Raw genomic sequence first — 16830 nt, 5'->3', positions numbered from 1 at the left:
CCCCCTGACCCGTCCTTTGAAGCTGCAGAGGACGTGGGCCAGTTCCAGCTGCCCCCAGGCCCGCCCGCCCGCGCTCCGATGGGCCCCGGACCTGCGCCCTGCCCCCACTGGAGGCTGGCCTTCTTCCCCCACCTCTCTCCCACCTTCTTCCCCGCACAGCAGCCCGTGGCGGGCGGGAGCCAGGCCTACGCGACGGCTGCTAGTCGTCCCTGGGGCACTGCAGGCAGCTGTGCCTGGCACACACTGCCCAGCCCGCCCCGTCCCACTGTGCCCCCCATGAGGAGGAGGGTCGGCCCTCCTCAAGAGGACTTGGGGAGACCTGAGGGCAAATGGCGGCCCCCATGCTGGGGCCACACTGGGGCAGGAGGTCAGGGAGTGGGCCTCAGCTCGGCCAAAGCCGCCCCGTCCGGGGAGACTCAGTGTCTGCCCGATGGACATCTCTGAGATGCCCACTGCGTGTCAGGCCCCTGCCCCTGGGAGCTGAAGTCCAGGGCTCGCCACTCCTGATGCTGGTGAGGCAGAGTGGGCACAGCAAGACGGACCCCCCCCCCGGCCTCCCCACCTGGGCTGCGGGGAGGCCAGGCCACCCCGGGTGAGCTGCAGGCCACAAACAGGAGGGACCTCCGTCTGGTCCCTGGAGAGCAGGGTCGGAGACCCCTGGGCCCACCTCCGCGTGCCCACCTCCCTCCTCCCCCCGCGGGCCCGTCCAGACCTGGGCAGGGGGTACGGTTGCTGGGAGGAGCCCACAGCCCTCCAGGGCCCAGTGTCCACAGTGGGCAGGGACCATGTCCCTTGGTGCTGGGCTCCCAGCCAGACAGGCAGATGGGGCTGGCAGGAAGGGGAAAGTCAAAGACCCCGCCGAGCTGGGCACCTCATCACCCGGGCTGCGGCTCTGAGCTGGCAGTTCCCAGAGGCCCCCGCAGGCCTGGCCGCATGTGCCCAGGCAGGAAGGAGGGTCTGTGCCCTGAGTGTGGGCAGCTGCGGGCAGGAGGCCAGGCTCCCTAGAGCCTCCTCGGGCTTCTGGGGAAGGAAGGGTGCTCCCAGCGGGGCTGGGCTCCAGGGGCTGCGCCAGGCCTCTCGAGGGCTCCCAGGGCCCAGGCCGAGGGCAGCCCAGCCCCGCCGCAGCTCTTACACAGAGCTGGGGGCCGGGGACACCGTAGCGAGCGCTACGGCCTCAATGTTTTTTGATTTCACTAAAATGTGTAACGAGCTCTAGTTACACTTCAGGAAACGAGGTGAAGCAACTGTAGTCCTGGGTGAGTCGTTTTATATGCTCAGCCGCTCAGTTGTGTCCAACTCTGCAACCACACAGACCGCGGCACACCAGGCTTCCCTGTCCACCATCTCCGGAGCTTGCTCAAGCTCATGTCCGTCGAGTCGGTCACGCCCTCCAGCCACTCCATCCTCTCTCGCCCCCTCCTCCTCCTAAGTTTCAGAATCTAGGGACTTCCCTGTGCTCCAGTGGCTAACTGTGCTCCCAACGTAGGAGGCCCCAGTTTGATCCCTGGTCAGAGGACCAGATCCCACACGCTGAAACTAAAGATCCCTCGTGCCTCAACAAAAATTGAAGATCCTGGCGGCCACGAGACCCAGCACAGCCAAATACATTTTTTTTTTAATTGTTTTCAAAAACTAGGTGAGGCAGTTGCAGTTCTAGATGAGTCGTTTTTACGTGTGTGCTCAGTCACGTCAGACTCTGCGGACACGTGCGACCCCATGGACTGCAGCCCACCAGGCTCCTCTACCCCCGGGATTTCCCAGGCAAGAATGGTGGAGTGGGTTGCTATTTCCTTCTTCAGGGGACCTTCTCGACCAAGGGATCAGACCCACATCTGCAGTGGCAGGTGGATTCTTCACCACTGCACCACTGGGGAAGCCCTGAGTCGTTTTGTGTAAAGATTTTATCGGTTATAATTGAGCTTTGCTTTTTAATTGTAAGAGTTGGCTTTTTATCGGGCTTCCCAGGGGTGGTAAAGAACCTGCAGCTCAGGCCTGGGGTGGGGGAGGATCCCCTGGAGGAGGGCCTGGTGACACACCCCAGCACTCTTGCCTAGAGAATCTTATCAGAAAGAGAAACCTTGAAAAGCTTAGGGAACTCTGACTGGCAGTCTTGGTCAGGGAGTCTGGAAGGGCCATGCATGCCTGAGCTGCACTGACTCGGACCCCCCACCCGCCCCTCGGGGATGAGGCTCCGCGTCCCAGCCTCCAGCACCGCTTCCCCACCGCGGCTGCAACACCAGCAGGCGCTCGGCGTTTTCTGGCCACGCGGCTGGCGGGAGTTCCCAGACCAGGGACTGAACCCGGCTGTGGCCGTGAAAGCCGGGAATTCTAACCACTGGGCCACCAGGGCACTCCCTGTGCTCGGCGCTTCCCGGTGGGCACCTGCTGTCCCTGCCCCCGCAGGAGCTCCGGTGGGCAGGGGGCCAGGCCCCTGCGTGTGGGGACAGGGCCAGATGTCCCCCACCGCAGAGGGGCCTCCAAGTTCCCCAGCTTGAGAGGGCTTCACGGGGGCTCACTCACCCTTCCCGCTCCCCTGCAGCAGCGTTCCTACTCTGCTGGGTGCACATGTGGAGGGGGGCGCCCTGCCTGGGGTGGGGGGGGCAGGGCCTGGGGGGGAACAGGGCCTGGGGGAGACAGGGCCTGGGGGGGACAGGGCCTGGCGGGGAACAGGGCCGGGGGGGGGGGACAGGGCCTGGGGGGGGACAGGGCCTGGGGGAGACAGGGCCTGGGGGAGACAGGGCCCACGGGGGTACAGGGCCCGGGGGGGGGAATAGGGCCTGGAGGGGGACAGGGCCCACGGGGGGACAGGGCCTGGGGGGGACAGGGCCCACGGGGGTACAGGGTCCGGGGGGGAATAGGGCCTGGAGGGGGACAGGGCCTGCGGGGGGACAGGGCCCGGGGGGGGATAGGGCCTGGAGGGGGACAGGGCCTGGGGGGCGGTGGGAGCCCTGGGCCTGGGGCTCCGCTCAGGGCTGGGTTGGGGTGGAGGCCTCGCCTGGCCTCAGCCGCTGCAGGAGCTAACCGTGGCAGGTCAGGTGGTCACAGGGCCCTGGTGGGATGGCGGCACTTGGGGGCGGGCTGTCCCATCTGACACGCTGCTGACCGCCGCTCTCAGTCTCCCTGGAGGGCCCAGTGGGCGGGACGGTGGTAGGAGGAGGGCCCGGCCTGGCGCGGCAGAGTGCCCACAGCCCGAGGGGCCAGGTGCCGCCTCGGCCGGGTTGAGGATCAAGTGGGGTCAGCGGAGTAGGATAGGAGCTTTCAGAGGGGCTGGGGGCTGCCCCCCAGCTTAGGCGGAGCGTGACGGGTCCTTCGGGAGGTTAACCACCAGGTCGCTGAGGCCAGAGTCTGTGAGCAGAAGACCTGGCTAACCGGCCAGGCTCAGGGAGGTCAAGGCAGGGGGCTGAGCCCCCCAGAGCCCCCGCCCCACCCCAGGGCCAGGCCCTTCCCAGAGGAGAGGAGGCGGCCTGGGACTGAGCCAAGGCCTGAAGCCTTGGGCCCGGAGGCCAAGGATGGGGGGAGGTGGCCCAGGGCAAGCTCGGGGGTCGAGCACAGGTCCTTCCCACGTCTGACGGAGCCCAGCACCCAGTGCCCGGCTGGAGTGGAGAGGAGGGCTCTGTCCTCCCCCAGGGGTGTCTGAGGCCACCCACGCCCTCCACAGCTGCCCTCCAGCCCCCAGGACCAGCGTGTGGGGCCGCCCCCGCCCGGCTGGCCTTCCCTGTCCCCTCCTCCCCTGCCCGCCTCCTGGGCGGTGACTCAGGTCCCCCCAGCCCTGTTCTGGCCCCACTTCGGTCTCGGGGCTGTGGAGCCGCCTGCGGGCTGGCTGCCCTGCCTGTTCCAGAGTGAGAACGCCCTGGCCCTGACCCTGACCCCTGGGTTCCCGCCTGGGACACAGCATTCTGTCCTTTGGTGCAGCTGGGCCGGCGTGGGGAGGCCCCCGGAGGGGGCAAGGGGCGGCCGAGCCCGGGAGGCTGGCTCGGGCCTCCCCGGGAGGGCTGGACCCAGTGGGCACCCCACCTGCCCCATTGGCTTCCCACGCTGTCCAGGCTGTGACCCAGATGCCCCCATCTCTGGTGGGCAGGGCCTGATTGGGCCCCACCCCTGGAGCCCACCCCCAGCCTGGTCCTGAGGAGGACGGTGCCAGGTCACACCCCCAGGCAGGCCCATAAAGAGGTGGGCGAGCCTGAGGTCAGCAGCACCAGCGGCGCGTCCCACCCCATCCCTGCCGGGATGGGCCCGTGGTTGGCCCTGTGGGTGCTTCTCTACCTGCCGAGAGCCCTCCAGGGACAGAGCCCACACACCCGGGCGGCCCCCAGCTCTGTTCTGCAGAGTTTCGAGGACAGCAAGGTCAGGGCCAAGGAGGGACAGGAGGTGCCCGCCAGGCCTGGGTGCGGGGAGTCAGCCAGGCCAGGTCTCTGGGCACCCCCACCATGGAGACCCCTGGCCTCTGGCAGCAGAGAACCCTAGACTCCCCTGTAGTCCCCACCTCTCCCTGTGGAGTTGGGGGGAATATCTCAGTCCCTCTGCCCAGAGAGCCCCCCCGGCCAGCATTACAGTCCCTGTGGGGCACCCCCAGCCAGCGTCACAGTCCCTGCGAGGCCCGGGCTCTCTCGGGCTCCTGCCAGCGTGACCGAACACCGGGAGCTGTTGCCGAGTGCAGCAGGGTTCCCGGCCAGCCCGGCCCCTGCCTACCCCCGGCCCCCTGCAGTTCCAGGGGGAGTGGTATGTCCTCGGCCTGGCGGGCAACACCCACACGGTAGCAGACAGGTCCCTGCTGAGCCCTTTCACGGCGACGTTCGTGCTAAATAAAAACAACCACTTGGAAGCGGCATACGCCATGATCCGGTGAGTGAGGGGCCAGTGCCTCCGCGGCAGCTCCACCAGGGGCTCTGGCCGCACTCTCCCAGGGCCTTCCTCCTAACTTGATGTCCAGCACGAGCCGCTAACAACCTCACCCGGGTCTAGGGGGGCGTCTTCAAAAGAGGGGAGGCACGGACTAGATCACAGACTCAGGAGACCCCAGGGCTGGTGGATGCCAGGTTCCACTGGATCCAAGATCTCACACACTGTGATCAGAGACTCCTCACCCCCTCCCTCTCCTCCTCTCAGCTCTGCCTGCCCTAGACTTCCATTCAGGCAGGTTCTCCCCTCACAGGGATAAGACAGTGGCTTACACTGACGTCCTCTTCAGGATCAGAATTCCAGAACAGAAGAAATATCCAGGCCGGCCTGGCCGTGGTGTCTGATCGGCTCTTCTTGAGTCCTGCGTTCCCCTGGACCCGTCGCTGTGCTGTCCAGGGCGACAGGCACTCTGCTGGGCCAGCCGGGATGACTGGTTGGGGAGAGTGGGGAGGCTTGATGGACAGCCCTGGGGGTGCCCTGGGGGTGCACAGCCCCCCTGGAGACGCTGAAACCACAAGGGCTTCCTTCCCGGGGCAGCTCCTCCAGCAGGTCCCGAGGCCTTCCTCGCCCACCCACCCAGAGATCTCTTTCGCTTGGGGTTCTTGGATCCCGGCATGAGACAGGAAGCCCGGAGGCCAGCAGCGGGGCACAGAGCAGCCCCCGGCCCCAGCTCTGTGCAGGCTCAGCCACGCCAGACCCCAGCGGGGAGTCTCCAAATCCTTACCAGCTCCCGATCCCTCGGGGGGCAGGGACTCAGTGCAAACACCACCTCCAGAAGCCTCCACTGTTGCTGTCAGTCGAGTGTGTTTGCCTGGCAGGGTCAGGGCACCAGGTCCTGCCTCCCAGCTCAAGTCCAGGGCCCAGCCAGAGCTCTCCCAGGCACGTCACGGCCCAGAAACACCGTCCCTCGAGCGTGTGCCTCGGGTGCATTTCGGGTCTGGTTCCAGGCCGAGGAATGGTCAGCGGGTGGACCTGATGGAGGCCACAGATGGGTGGGCCACACGGCGCCAGAGCTCCCAGGGCTGAGGTCCCCTCCACGGGGCAAAGCCCCAGGGCTGCTGGGGCTCGTGAGTGGGCCCTCCTGGTGGGTCCACCTGGGGGCAGCCCCTGGGAAAGGCCCGGCCGGGTTCTGGAACCTTCTTCCTGCCCGTCCCCCTCCCCAGGGGCCAGCGCTGTGTCACCTGGTCGTACGAGCTTATTTCGCAGTCCCAGCCTGGGACGTTCTCGGTGGATCACAGTGGAGGTGAGGGGGCGGGGGGCGGGGGGAGGAGGGGGCAGCCTGTGGGCGCTGGCGGGGAGGCCTGACGAGGCTGCCTCGCCAGAGCCCGGGGCGGACCCCGAGGAGATCCAAGTGTATGACACGGACTACGCGTCCTTCGCCCTCCTGCTCTCCAAAAAGCAGTCGGACCTGCAGAGGATCCTCAGGGTCAGCCTGCTGTGTGAGCCCCTCGCCCCAGCGCGGTCAGTCAGGGTGGGTGGGGGGCAGGGAGGCCAGTCTACGTGTGGCTGAAGCCAGGCCATGCTCCTCGGCCCCCAGGCAGAATATGGGCTATTCAGACCCAGGTGCTGGACAAGTTCGTCTGCCTGGTCCGAGCTCAGGGCCTCTCGGATGACAGTATCGTCTTTCCAGACCTGACAGGTGGGCTTCTGCACCAGCTGGCGTCTGCCCGGGGCCTCGGAGCCCTGCGGGGGTCCTGCGGGAGCCCGGCCCACACCTGTGGCCCAAGCGTGGGGTCCCAGCTACCCCAGGGTTCAGCCTGAGTCCGTATTGGGGGTCTCAATGCTCCTTGGTCTCCTCCCTACCTGCGTCCCCTTCCCCGGGGCCAGCCCCTCCCCCACGGTCTCCCTTCCCCTAGGTCCCCCAGTCCTGGGTCACCCCCTCCCACTTGGGACCCCTCCCCAGGTCACCCCACCACACCCAGGTCACCCCCTCCCACCTGGGTCCCCCTTCCCAGGTCACCCCTCCCATCCGGGTCACCCCCTCCCACCTGGGTCCCCCCTCCACACCCGGGTCACCCCCTCCCACCTGGGTCCCCCTCCCCCGGGTCACCCCTCCACACCCAGGTCACCCTTCCTACCCGGGTCACCCCCTCCCACCCAGGTCCCCTCCCCCAGGTCACCCCCTTCCACCTGAGTCCCCCTCCCACCCAGGTCACCCTTCCACACCCAGGTCACCCCTTCCTGGGTCACCCCCTCCCACTCAGGTCCCCCCTCCCCCGGGTCACCCCTCCACACCCAGGTCACCCCTTCCCGGGTCACCCTCCCACCCGGGTCCCCCTCCCCCAGGTCACCCCCTCCCACCTGTGTCCCCCGCCTACCCAGGTCACCCCTCCACACCCAAGTCCCCTCCCCTGGGTCACCCCCTCCCCAGCCAAGTGCCCCTCCCGTCACCCCTGAGTTTCCTTCCTCTGCTCTTACACATGACAGCCACATGCACATATACCACTTCACGCTTGAACATATACCACTTACACACGCATGCACACACACGTGCACAGGGAGGATGCCCTCGGGTACACACTCACTCACAAGCATGTGCACGCCCACCGCACACCCACCATGCTTGGCCACCAGGGTCTGCAGTGAGTCTGGCCCCATGGGCACTTCCCCCCAGGAGGTCAGGCTGGCAGCAGGGCAGCCCCTAGAGGTGCCTCGGCCCCCACCCCAGCCCCTGCCCCCTCCCTGCCTCCTCCCCATTCCCTCCTGAAAGCGACTGTGTGCACGTGTGTGTGCGTGTGTGCACGTGTGTGCACGATGCCAGTCTGTGTGTGTGCACGTGTGTGCGTGCGTGTGCATGTGCACGCGTGGTGTGCATGTGTGCATGATGCCAGTCTGTGCGTGTGTGCGTGTGTGCACGATGCCAGTCTGTGCGTGTGTGCGTGTGTGCACGTGTGTGTACATGTGTGCACGATGCCAGTCTGTGTGTGTGTGTGTGCATGTGTGTGTGTCTGTGTCTGTCTTGGTTTCCCTCCCGGCTCTGCCCCGTCCCCTGCGGCCTCCATCCCGAGGCTCTGTCTCTCCATCAGAGTGGTCAGTCCTGCCTGAGAAATGCTGAAAGATGAAGTCACCTCATCCCCCGCCAAACCCGGCCTCACTGCCCCACTCTCCCCGCCTCCACTCCCAGCATGAAATAAACTCGCTGTGCTGGGACCTAGGAGTGTGAGCGACCGTGACCTTGGGGCAGGTGGGGAGGCACCCGGGTGGGGGCTGCCCTCAGAGCACCCATGCCCAGCCCCTGCCCACCAGGGGCATGCGCACGAGGGCGTGAATGTGTCTGCATGTCCTTGTGGGCAGTACTAGGTGGTTCCCAGGACAAGGCCCCTCATCCTCCCAGCTCCTTGCTGGGGGACCTCAGAGGCCTCCCTCTGCCCCCAGAAGGCCTGGAGGACCGGACACAGAGGCCCCAGGCTGGGGAAGGGGAGCTGGGCCTCCTGCCACTGACGGTGCAGGGACAGGGACGCCGCAGGGCAGAGGCTGCCAGCCGGGACACCAACCGCAGTCTGAGCGCTGGGCACCACCCCTTCCCGAGTCTCTTCCCGGTGCACCCCCGGGTCTACCAGCCGGGAGGTGTAGGGTGCGCCCAGGGCCGGGGTGGAACCGGCCCCAGGAGAGGGTAACAGGCATCCAGAGAGACCCTGCTGTGCCTGACCTTGGCCTCCAGGCGCATCTACCCTCAGGAGGACTCCACGAGGGGGTGGTCTAAAACTCCTCTGAAGGCAGCCCTTCCAGCATCCCTGGGCGGTGGAGCCTGGTCTCATAGACACGTCCACCGAGCAGGGTGTCGCAGAAACCAGGCGGGTTCTGGGACGGAAGCCTTCCTTGATGGCCCAGATTGACCCTGTAATAGACCCCAGGGGCACCACGTGTGATGGCCTCCTGTGGTCACGGTTTGACGTCCCTCTGTGCATCTGACTCTCCAACAGCTCGGGTTGTCCAGGCACAAGCCTGCTCTGCCCGCCGCTGTGTCCCAGACCCCGAACGGCAGCGGCCACAGAGGAGGCCGTGAACACCTGCCTGCTGGGGGCAGGGGGCGGGCCCTGAGCGGATGGACGGACGGAGGTGGGGGGGTTAGCAGAGGGCTCGAGGTGTGCAGGTGGGTGGCTGGTGGGAGGACGGGTGGAGGAGGTGGGCGTGAGGGTGGCTGTGTTCTGACCAAGGGCTTGTGGTTGTGGGGTGCAGCCTTCCTTCCTGCGTGAGGATGGGCCTCTCCGCTGTGGACTGGCTACTGGGTGATGGTTCACAGGGTGGACCCTCCGCCGTGGTCCCTCTCTGTCCCACTGTGTTTCTTCCTCCGTCCTTCCCCCGCTGACCCGTGGTGTTCTCCGTGGACGGGGCCATCCTTAGAGGCAGGTCTAAGCCCTCGCCGGCCTGGGGCCCGGGCCAGACAGGGGACAGCAGCTGGGTGGGGTCCAGGCCCCGGGCGCAGGCAGAGAGGTGGGGCCCCACTGGGCCCCCAGATTCTTAACCCTGCACAGCCCTGCGGGGGCGGGGGGTGCTCCTTGGTGCCTCTGCACAGATGGGGAAACTGAGGTTCAAGGATGCTGGCCGACCCCTTGGCAGAGTCACCAGACCTCTGGCCACACGCACGCCCCTCCTGTCTGGTCAGTGGGGTGGGCCTGGGGTTCACTGTCAGCTGGGCTGGAAGCACTGCGAGGGTGGGGGTGGATAGGTGCTCCGGTCCTGAGGGGACGGAGCCGGGGTTGGGCAGAGACGGGCGCTGGAAGCATGTGTTCTGGCCTGCGGCTGGCCCGATGGTCTCCGTAGGAAGACAGAGGGGCCTGTTTAATCGTCTGAAGAGCAGTTTCCAACTCTGAGCTGCCAGGCCCCGCCCACCAGTGACCGGCAGCGCGCTGGGAGCCTGGGGGGGTGTCCCGCAGCCCCGCCTCCGGCCTGCCCTTCCCCCAGCCCCGGCCTGGCCCCGCCCTCCAGTCTGGCCCCGCCCTCCGTGCCCCGCCCTCCGGCCTGGCCCTGTCCTCCAGGCTGGGTCTCTACCTGTCCCCATGGGAGAGTGTGGGGCGATGGCCCTGCCCGGCAGGCCCAGATGGCTTGCTTTTGGCTAAAGTCAAGACGCAGCTGCGCAGGGTCACTGCAGCCGCCCCACCCCTAGCCCCGCTGGCCCGAGTGCTGCCACAGCTGTCCTGCTGGCCGTCTGTCCAGGTCATGCCCTCGGCCCATGCCACCTGCCGCCTCTCTCTGAGGCTGGCTGGACGTCCCTCCCTACATTCTGGGTGGCTCGGTTACCAGCCTGTCCCCAGGACGGGTCAGTATCACCTGGAACCCTACCTCTACCCTCTGACAAGCAGAAACCCTGTAAAGTCGAAAGCGGGGGCCTGGGGCCAGGGACACGGGTGGGTCCAGCCAGTCCCTGGGCTCAGACTCGCTGGCACCTGAGCCTTTAGAGGCATGAAGATGTCAGAAGACCCCAGTGCCCTGGGGAGCTCAGCCCCTTGGTTCTCTCAACCAAGCCCCCTGCAGGCAGGGCAGTGTGGCGGCCGCATGCCAGCAGGGCCAGACGTGGGCGAGGGCCCAGACCAGGCCCCGACTCCGGCCATGGGATTCTAATCCTGCTGGCCGGGTGGACACACGGGCCCTGCTGAGCTGTGGCCGTGATGTTGGTTGGTCCAGGAACCCGGGATTCAGCGCAGTTCTATTTCCCAGGTCTCTGGGGCCCCTGAGGGCGGTGACATGGCTGGGAGGACAGAGCTGCGTCTGGGTCTGGGTGGCCGCAGTGACCACCCCGGCACAGGAGAGACCACCCCGGCCCCCGGGGGACCGTTTCAGGGAGAGCAGAGGGCCCTTGAGGTCTCAGGACCCTTTGAGGCCCCATGTGTGCAACTGGGCTTGCTGGGGTCTGACCACTTGAGGGGGGACAGGGCAGGGCAGCCAGAGGGACAGCTGCATGACCGTGGGGCCGGGGAGAGGGCACAGGGCGGGACCATGGGCGGTTGACCCCCATCACCTTCCCTAGTGAGGAAGCCACAGTTCCCACCTGTGGTGGGGGAGGGCTGGGGCCATGCTGAAACACGGGCTCCACCTCCTCGGCCTTGCCCAGGCCCCCCGCACACACGTCACATGCACAGCACACACACACACACACACACACACACACACACACACACACAGCACATGCAGGCGCACACATGCCCCCTGCTCACGTGCCCACACGGCTCTTGTTCCTGGTAACTTGGGGGCACCAGCTGTGAGGTCTGAGGCCTGCGGCAGCCCCGCCACAAAAACGAAGAAGAGTCTGACACGCGCTGCACCAGCGTGAACCCCGAGGACACTGGGTAAAAGGCCAGACACGAAAGGACGCAGAGCGTGTGGCTCCGTTTACACGAAGCGTCCAGAACAAGTGGGCCCACAGACAGTGGAGTGGTGGCTGCCAGGAGCTGGGGGCGGAGCGGCTAGGAAACCCTACGTGGCTTCAGAGTGCGGGCTGGAATCCAGGAAGACCAAGGCTGGCTCGGGGCGGGGGTGCTTCTGGCCCCACCCGGACCTCCTGAGCGCATCACTAACAGCCAGTCATTTAATCGCCTGCATGATGCAGCCTCCCCAGACCCCGCCAGTGAGGTCCGGAGAGGTCCTGTTGGGTGAACGTGCAGAGGTGCTGGGAAGGCAGTGCACCCCGGCCGTTGGCCGATTCCACCTGTACCTTCAGGATACACTGCAAATAGCAAGTGAGCCGTGGGCCTGCTCGTGTGGGCTGCAGCAGCTAGTACTGAGCCCCAGGAAGGGGTCCCGGGAGCCCCTGATTACAGCTGGTGAGGTGGTGGCGTCCGATGTGTGGGGACAGCCCTGTGGGACGGAGCCCTTGGTCTGTGGGGTCTGCACTGACGCCGGGGAGTTAGTGTCAAAATCAAACTGTGGGACACCCAGCTGGTGCCAGAGAACCAGAGAACTGGTTGGGGTGGAAACCGCCACATTTGCTGTCAGAGTGCTGTCTGTAAAAACGGCTCAGAGCTGCGTGCTCGGGATGAGGCTGCTGGGTCCTAGGAATCCCACGTCTGGAGTGCATAGATGCTGCCCACAAACATGTACGTGTACGCACACACACATATACATACATGTGTACACGCAGCAAAACCTGCGCACGCACGCACACAACTACACACACACACACACGTAAATATATTGCTGCTCAGCCGCCCAGTCGCGTCTGCCTCTTTGTGACCCCGTGGAAAAAACAGGTGGGAAAGACATAAAGCACCAAGTAAGAAAGTACATTTAAATCCCAATGTAAGTTGTTACATTAAATAAAGTTATGTCTTAAAAGTCTCATCAGATAACATTTTTTCTTAATTGATTTATTTCTGGCTGTGCTGAGTCTTTGTTGCTGCCCAGGCTTTCCTCTGGTTGCGGGGAGCAGGGTCCTCCTCTTGTGGTGCCCGGCTGCTCGCTGCAGCGGCTTCTCTTGCTGCGGAGCACGGGCTCTGCCGTCTGTGGGCTCAGTGGCTTTGGCACATGAGCTGAGTTGCTCCATTAACCAGGGATCCAACTCATGTCTCCTGCACGGGCAGGTGGATTCTTTCAGGGAAGCTCCCAGACAGGATTTTTTTTAAATGCATCATAGGCTGTTTTATGAGAGAAACATTTAAGACAAAATGGTAAATAAATGTTAGGAGGAAAAAAAAGAAAAACAAAAACAAAAAAATATTAAGAGGTAAAGGAAAAAGATTCCCTAGGTTAATATCAGTCCGGTGAAAGTTATACTAATACCAGACAAAGAAGACTTTAGGACATAAGAATTACTAGTGACGAAAGGGTGATTTCATAATGACAGTGGAATCAAGAACATACCAGAACTTTTCATTTGTATGAAGTTAATAATATGGCCTCAAAATAACAAAAGCAAGAAATAACAGAACCACAGGAGACAGAAACCCACAATCCTTGTGGGACTTTACAGACCTCCCTCCGCGGATGACAGTCCTGGCTCGCGGGCTCATCCAGGACATGAGGTCTGAATAACGGGGAGTGGAGAGGGCACTGCACTCACCAGCCGCAGGTCGTACCTTCGCCCCAAGGACACAAGGAGGTCTCCCGACAGCTTTACTGAGGTGAAACGGACATGCAGCAAGCTGAGCACATTTCTGGGGACAAGCTGATAAGCTTGTAAATGTGTGTGTGTCCAGGAAACCGTGGTGATGAAGCTGAGTAAGTGACTCTGTCACCTCAAAAGTTTCCCTGAGTCCCTCGCCCCACAGGCACGGCTGTTATCACAGGTGAGTTTGCATTTTCTAGTCTCATCTCAGTGGAAACACACAGAGCAAACGCTTTTATTGCCTTCCTTCACTGAGAAAAAATGAGCTTGTGATGCATCCACATGGTTGCTTGAATCAATGGTCCATCCCTTTTTGTTGCTGAGAGATGGGCATACCAGACCACCTGACCTGCCTCCTGAGAAACCTGTATGCAGGTCAAGAAGCAACAGTTGGAACTGGACAGACTGGTTCCCAATTTGTAAAGGAGTACACTAAGGCTGTATATTGTCACACTGCTTATTTAACTTATATGCAGAGTACATCTTGTGAAATGCTGGGCTGGATGAAGCACAAGCTGGAATCTCGTGGAATATTGGAATATTGCTGGAAGAAATATCAATAACCTCAGATACGCAGGTGACACCACCCTTATGGCAGAAAGCAAAGAGGAACTGAAGAGCCTCTTCATGAAAGTGAAAGAGGAGAGTGAAAAAGTTGGCTTAAAACTCAACATTCAGAAAACTAAGATCATGGCATCTGGTCCCATCACTTCATGCAAATAGATGGGGAAACAGTGGAAACAGTGGTAGAGTTTGTTTTCTTGGGCTCCAAAATTGCTGCAGATGGTGATTGCAGCCATGAAATGAAAAGACTCATGCTCCTTTGAAGAAAAGCTATGACCAACCTAGACAGCATGTTAAAAAGCAGAGACATTACTTTGCTGACAAAGGTCCATCTAATCAAAGTCATGGTTTTGCCAGTAGTCATGTATGGATGTGAGAGTTGGACTATAAAGAATGCTGAATGCCAAAGAATTGATGCTTTTGAACTGTGGTGTTGGACAAGACTCTTGAGAGTTCCTTGGACTGCAAGGAAATCAACCAGTCAATCGTAAAGGGACTCAGTCCTGAACAGTCATTGGAAGGACTGATGCTGAAGCTGAAGCTCCAATACTTTGGCCACCTGATGGGAAGAACTGACTCACTGGAAAAGACCCTGATGCTGAGAAAGATTGAGGGCAGGAGGAGAAGGGGACGACAGAGGATGAGATGGTTGGATGGCATCACTGACTTGATGGACATGAGCTTGAGCAAGCCGTGGAAGTTGGTGATGGACAGGGAGGCCTGGCATGCTGCAGTCCCTGGGGTCGAAAAGAGTCAGACACAACTGAGTGACTGAACTGAGTGCTTAACCTCACAGATGTACCAAAAGTCGGTCATACATCTGCCCACTGATGGGCATCTCGGGTTCACAGTTTTCACTTCAGCTCAGTTCAGTTACAGGTTTTACTATGACCGATACATCTAGTTTATGTGGGTATTTACAAAAGTTAACCAACTACTAGACCACAAAGCAAGTTTCCATACACATAAGGATTAAATGGAGGAGTAGGGGACCTCCCTGGTGCTCCAGTGGCTGAGACTCCACATTTCCACTGCAAGGGGTTCAATCTCTGGTGGGAAAACTAAGACCCCACAGTCGGCACGGCCAAAACAATTTTTTTTAATTTTTGTCTGACCACAACACAAACATATTGTAAATCAAATCTTCTTTTAAAAACATCTCTGCAGGTCTGGTAATTAAGAAATGTTCTTCTAAGAACATTATAAATTACCTGTAGTTCAATTTTTAAAAAGGAAAAAAGGAGGGGAAAAAGTTCTTCTAAATAGTTGATGAGCAATTAAAGAGGAAATGAGGTGGAAATCAGAAATTGTCTAACTTTATTTATTTCTGGCTGTGCTGGGTCTTGGTTGCTGCAAGGGCTTTCTCGGTTGTGGAGTGTGGGTGTTACTCTCTGGTTGCGGAGCAGGGGCTCTAGGCACGTGGGGTCGACAGTTCCGGCTCCCGGGCTCAGTTGCTCTGCAGCCCACGGGATCTTCCTGGACCAGGGATCGAGCTCATGTCTCCCGCATTGGCAGGCGGATTCTTTACCACTTAGCCACGAGGGAGACCCTGAAGATATTTTTCACTAAACACTTTAGAAAACACTTTATGTCAAAGCTAGTGCCCCATCCCTGGGGCTGGCAGGGTGGGGGTGGAGGGTGGGGAAGGGGTGTGGGGTGTTGGGGGGGGAGGGCCCCCCCCGCCGCCCCCCCCCCGCCGGCCCCCCCCCCCCCCCCCCCCCCGCCCAGCAGCCGCCCTGCACGTGTTAGCGGAGCGGAAGGGGGAAGGGTTAACCGCCTCGGTCAGGAAGTGGAGAAAACGGCAGCTCGCCCCGAGGGCGTCTCAGGAGGAAATAAGGCAGTCGGGCCAGGACCAAACGGAAAAACAGCAGAGCAGACAGCAAAGTCCCCGGCGGTTCCTGCAGCGGTCAAGTGGACGGACGGCAGGCAAGGCTGCCCGAGGAAGGAGATAGGCAGCACCCACCGCCAGGCTGCACAGCACTGCCGGAGACCATCCAGGCTCACGAGAGGGCATCACGGGCACCGTCACACGCCCAAAGGGAAAGTTTAGATGAAATGAGCAAAGTCCAAAACAAAATACCTACTAAACTGTCGCACGAGAACACAGAAAGCGGGGAGGGCTGCCGTGTCCCCTAGAACTGCAGACCGGACCCCCAACCCCGCGGCTGCTGCACTTGCCGGGACTCGAGGTGCGGGAGTGGGGGGCGCTCCTCGGGATCCCCGCTGCCGCTGGGCCAGGCTGGGAGGGCAGGCCAGGGGGAGGGGCCGGCGAGGGAGAGCCTCCACCCCCAGGGCAATCCCCGCCCCGAACCAATGTCAGGCCAGCATCAGAGAAGACCTGCTCGAGGGGTGAGCTCCTCCGAATAAACGGCAGAGAGGGCAGGTTTGCATGAAAGGCACCTCACTGATGAACGGGGCACCTGTGCGGGGCCTTTCCGCTGTCTCCCAGGCACACGCGAACTTCCGACAGCAGTGGGGAAGGGCGATCTCCCCCGTAGGAAACCGGGGTCCCTGCACAGCTGAGGAGGTGCCCCTTTCTCCTCACCTGCGGGGCTGCTGGGTCCCCGCGGAACCACCTGCTTGCTGCTGTTGGCCACAGGCCCACTGAAGGCTCTGTGTTTTTAAAAAAAAAACTGTAAAGTTAATCTCCAAGGACATGGATGTGAACGCTAACAGGAGGAAGGAGAAACAGAAAGGAAACACCAGCAAGGGCCGGGCCCCAGGGCCGGCTGCCTGGTTCTAGGTCCGGATCTGGGCTGGGAGGCCGTCAACCCCAGGGACCCTGCTTTCTCTGCAGCCGCTCCACTTCTCCTGCCCTTCATCCGCCCGGGTTTGCACCTGATGGACGGACCTGCCCCTCAGTGTCCGGGCAGCCGCGCCTGTGCTGGCCGAGGTCCCGCCCGCCTCTCCTGCAGGCGTGGGCGTCCTGGGGGGCCCTTTGGGAGCTCCGTGCTTCCCCACCGCCCTCCCGGCCCTCCTGTACAGAAACCCACTTTCCCCCACGACTGGGTCTAGAGCCCCATCCCTGGCCCAGGGGCTGTCACAGCCTCCAGTTCAGTTACTGTGTCCCTGGAGGGGAGCCGGGCTGCAAGCTGCCTGGACAGGAGGCGGCCACAGGAAGTGCTGATGACCGGGACCCCCGCACTCCTGTTGGTGTCCCCTGGCTCCTGGGGAGGTGGTGCCTTAGGCTCGCTCCCGGGTGGAACACAACCCCGCGTCCCTCGAGACAGAAGGGGTCCCCCGGGCGCTGCCCCGTGGTCACTGCCGTTGGCCCCCCTGGGAAGCCAGCCCACAGATCAGGCACAGGGCCTGTGGATGCGGCGTCC

At 62.3% G+C, this 16830-nt stretch overlaps 1 protein-coding gene and 1 long non-coding RNA gene across 2 annotated transcripts; one reads left to right on the top strand and one right to left on the bottom strand.

Moving 5' to 3' along the window:
- Positions 1 to 4146: 4146 nt before the first annotated feature.
- Positions 4147 to 6777, top strand: LCN12 (lipocalin 12). The gene is made up of 5 exons (XM_086324180.1): positions 4147 to 4344; positions 4706 to 4842; positions 6063 to 6142; positions 6222 to 6338; positions 6437 to 6777. Exons 1-5 carry the CDS (start codon positions 4228 to 4230, stop codon positions 6658 to 6660), a joined length of 675 nt encoding a protein of 224 aa, XP_086180306.1. The 5' UTR covers positions 4147 to 4227; the 3' UTR covers positions 6661 to 6777.
- Positions 6778 to 12098: 5321 nt separating this feature from the next.
- Positions 12099 to 15774, bottom strand: LOC147362240 (uncharacterized). The gene is made up of 2 exons (XR_015136060.1): positions 15589 to 15774; positions 12099 to 12470 (listed from the first exon to the last, which is right to left on the bottom strand). It is a non-coding gene; the product is annotated as an uncharacterized LOC147362240 (long non-coding RNA).
- Between the last annotated feature and the right edge of the window lie 1056 nt (positions 15775 to 16830).

The sequence above is a fragment of the Bos grunniens genome, chromosome 11 (assembly GCF_055505025.1).
Source record: "Bos grunniens cultivar Pamir isolate PY7600 chromosome 11, Bosgru_T2T1.0, whole genome shotgun sequence".
NCBI lineage: Eukaryota > Metazoa > Chordata > Mammalia > Artiodactyla > Bovidae > Bos > Bos grunniens.
Note: the sequence above shows the minus strand (reverse complement) of the source record. Positions and strands in the feature narration are given on the sequence as shown.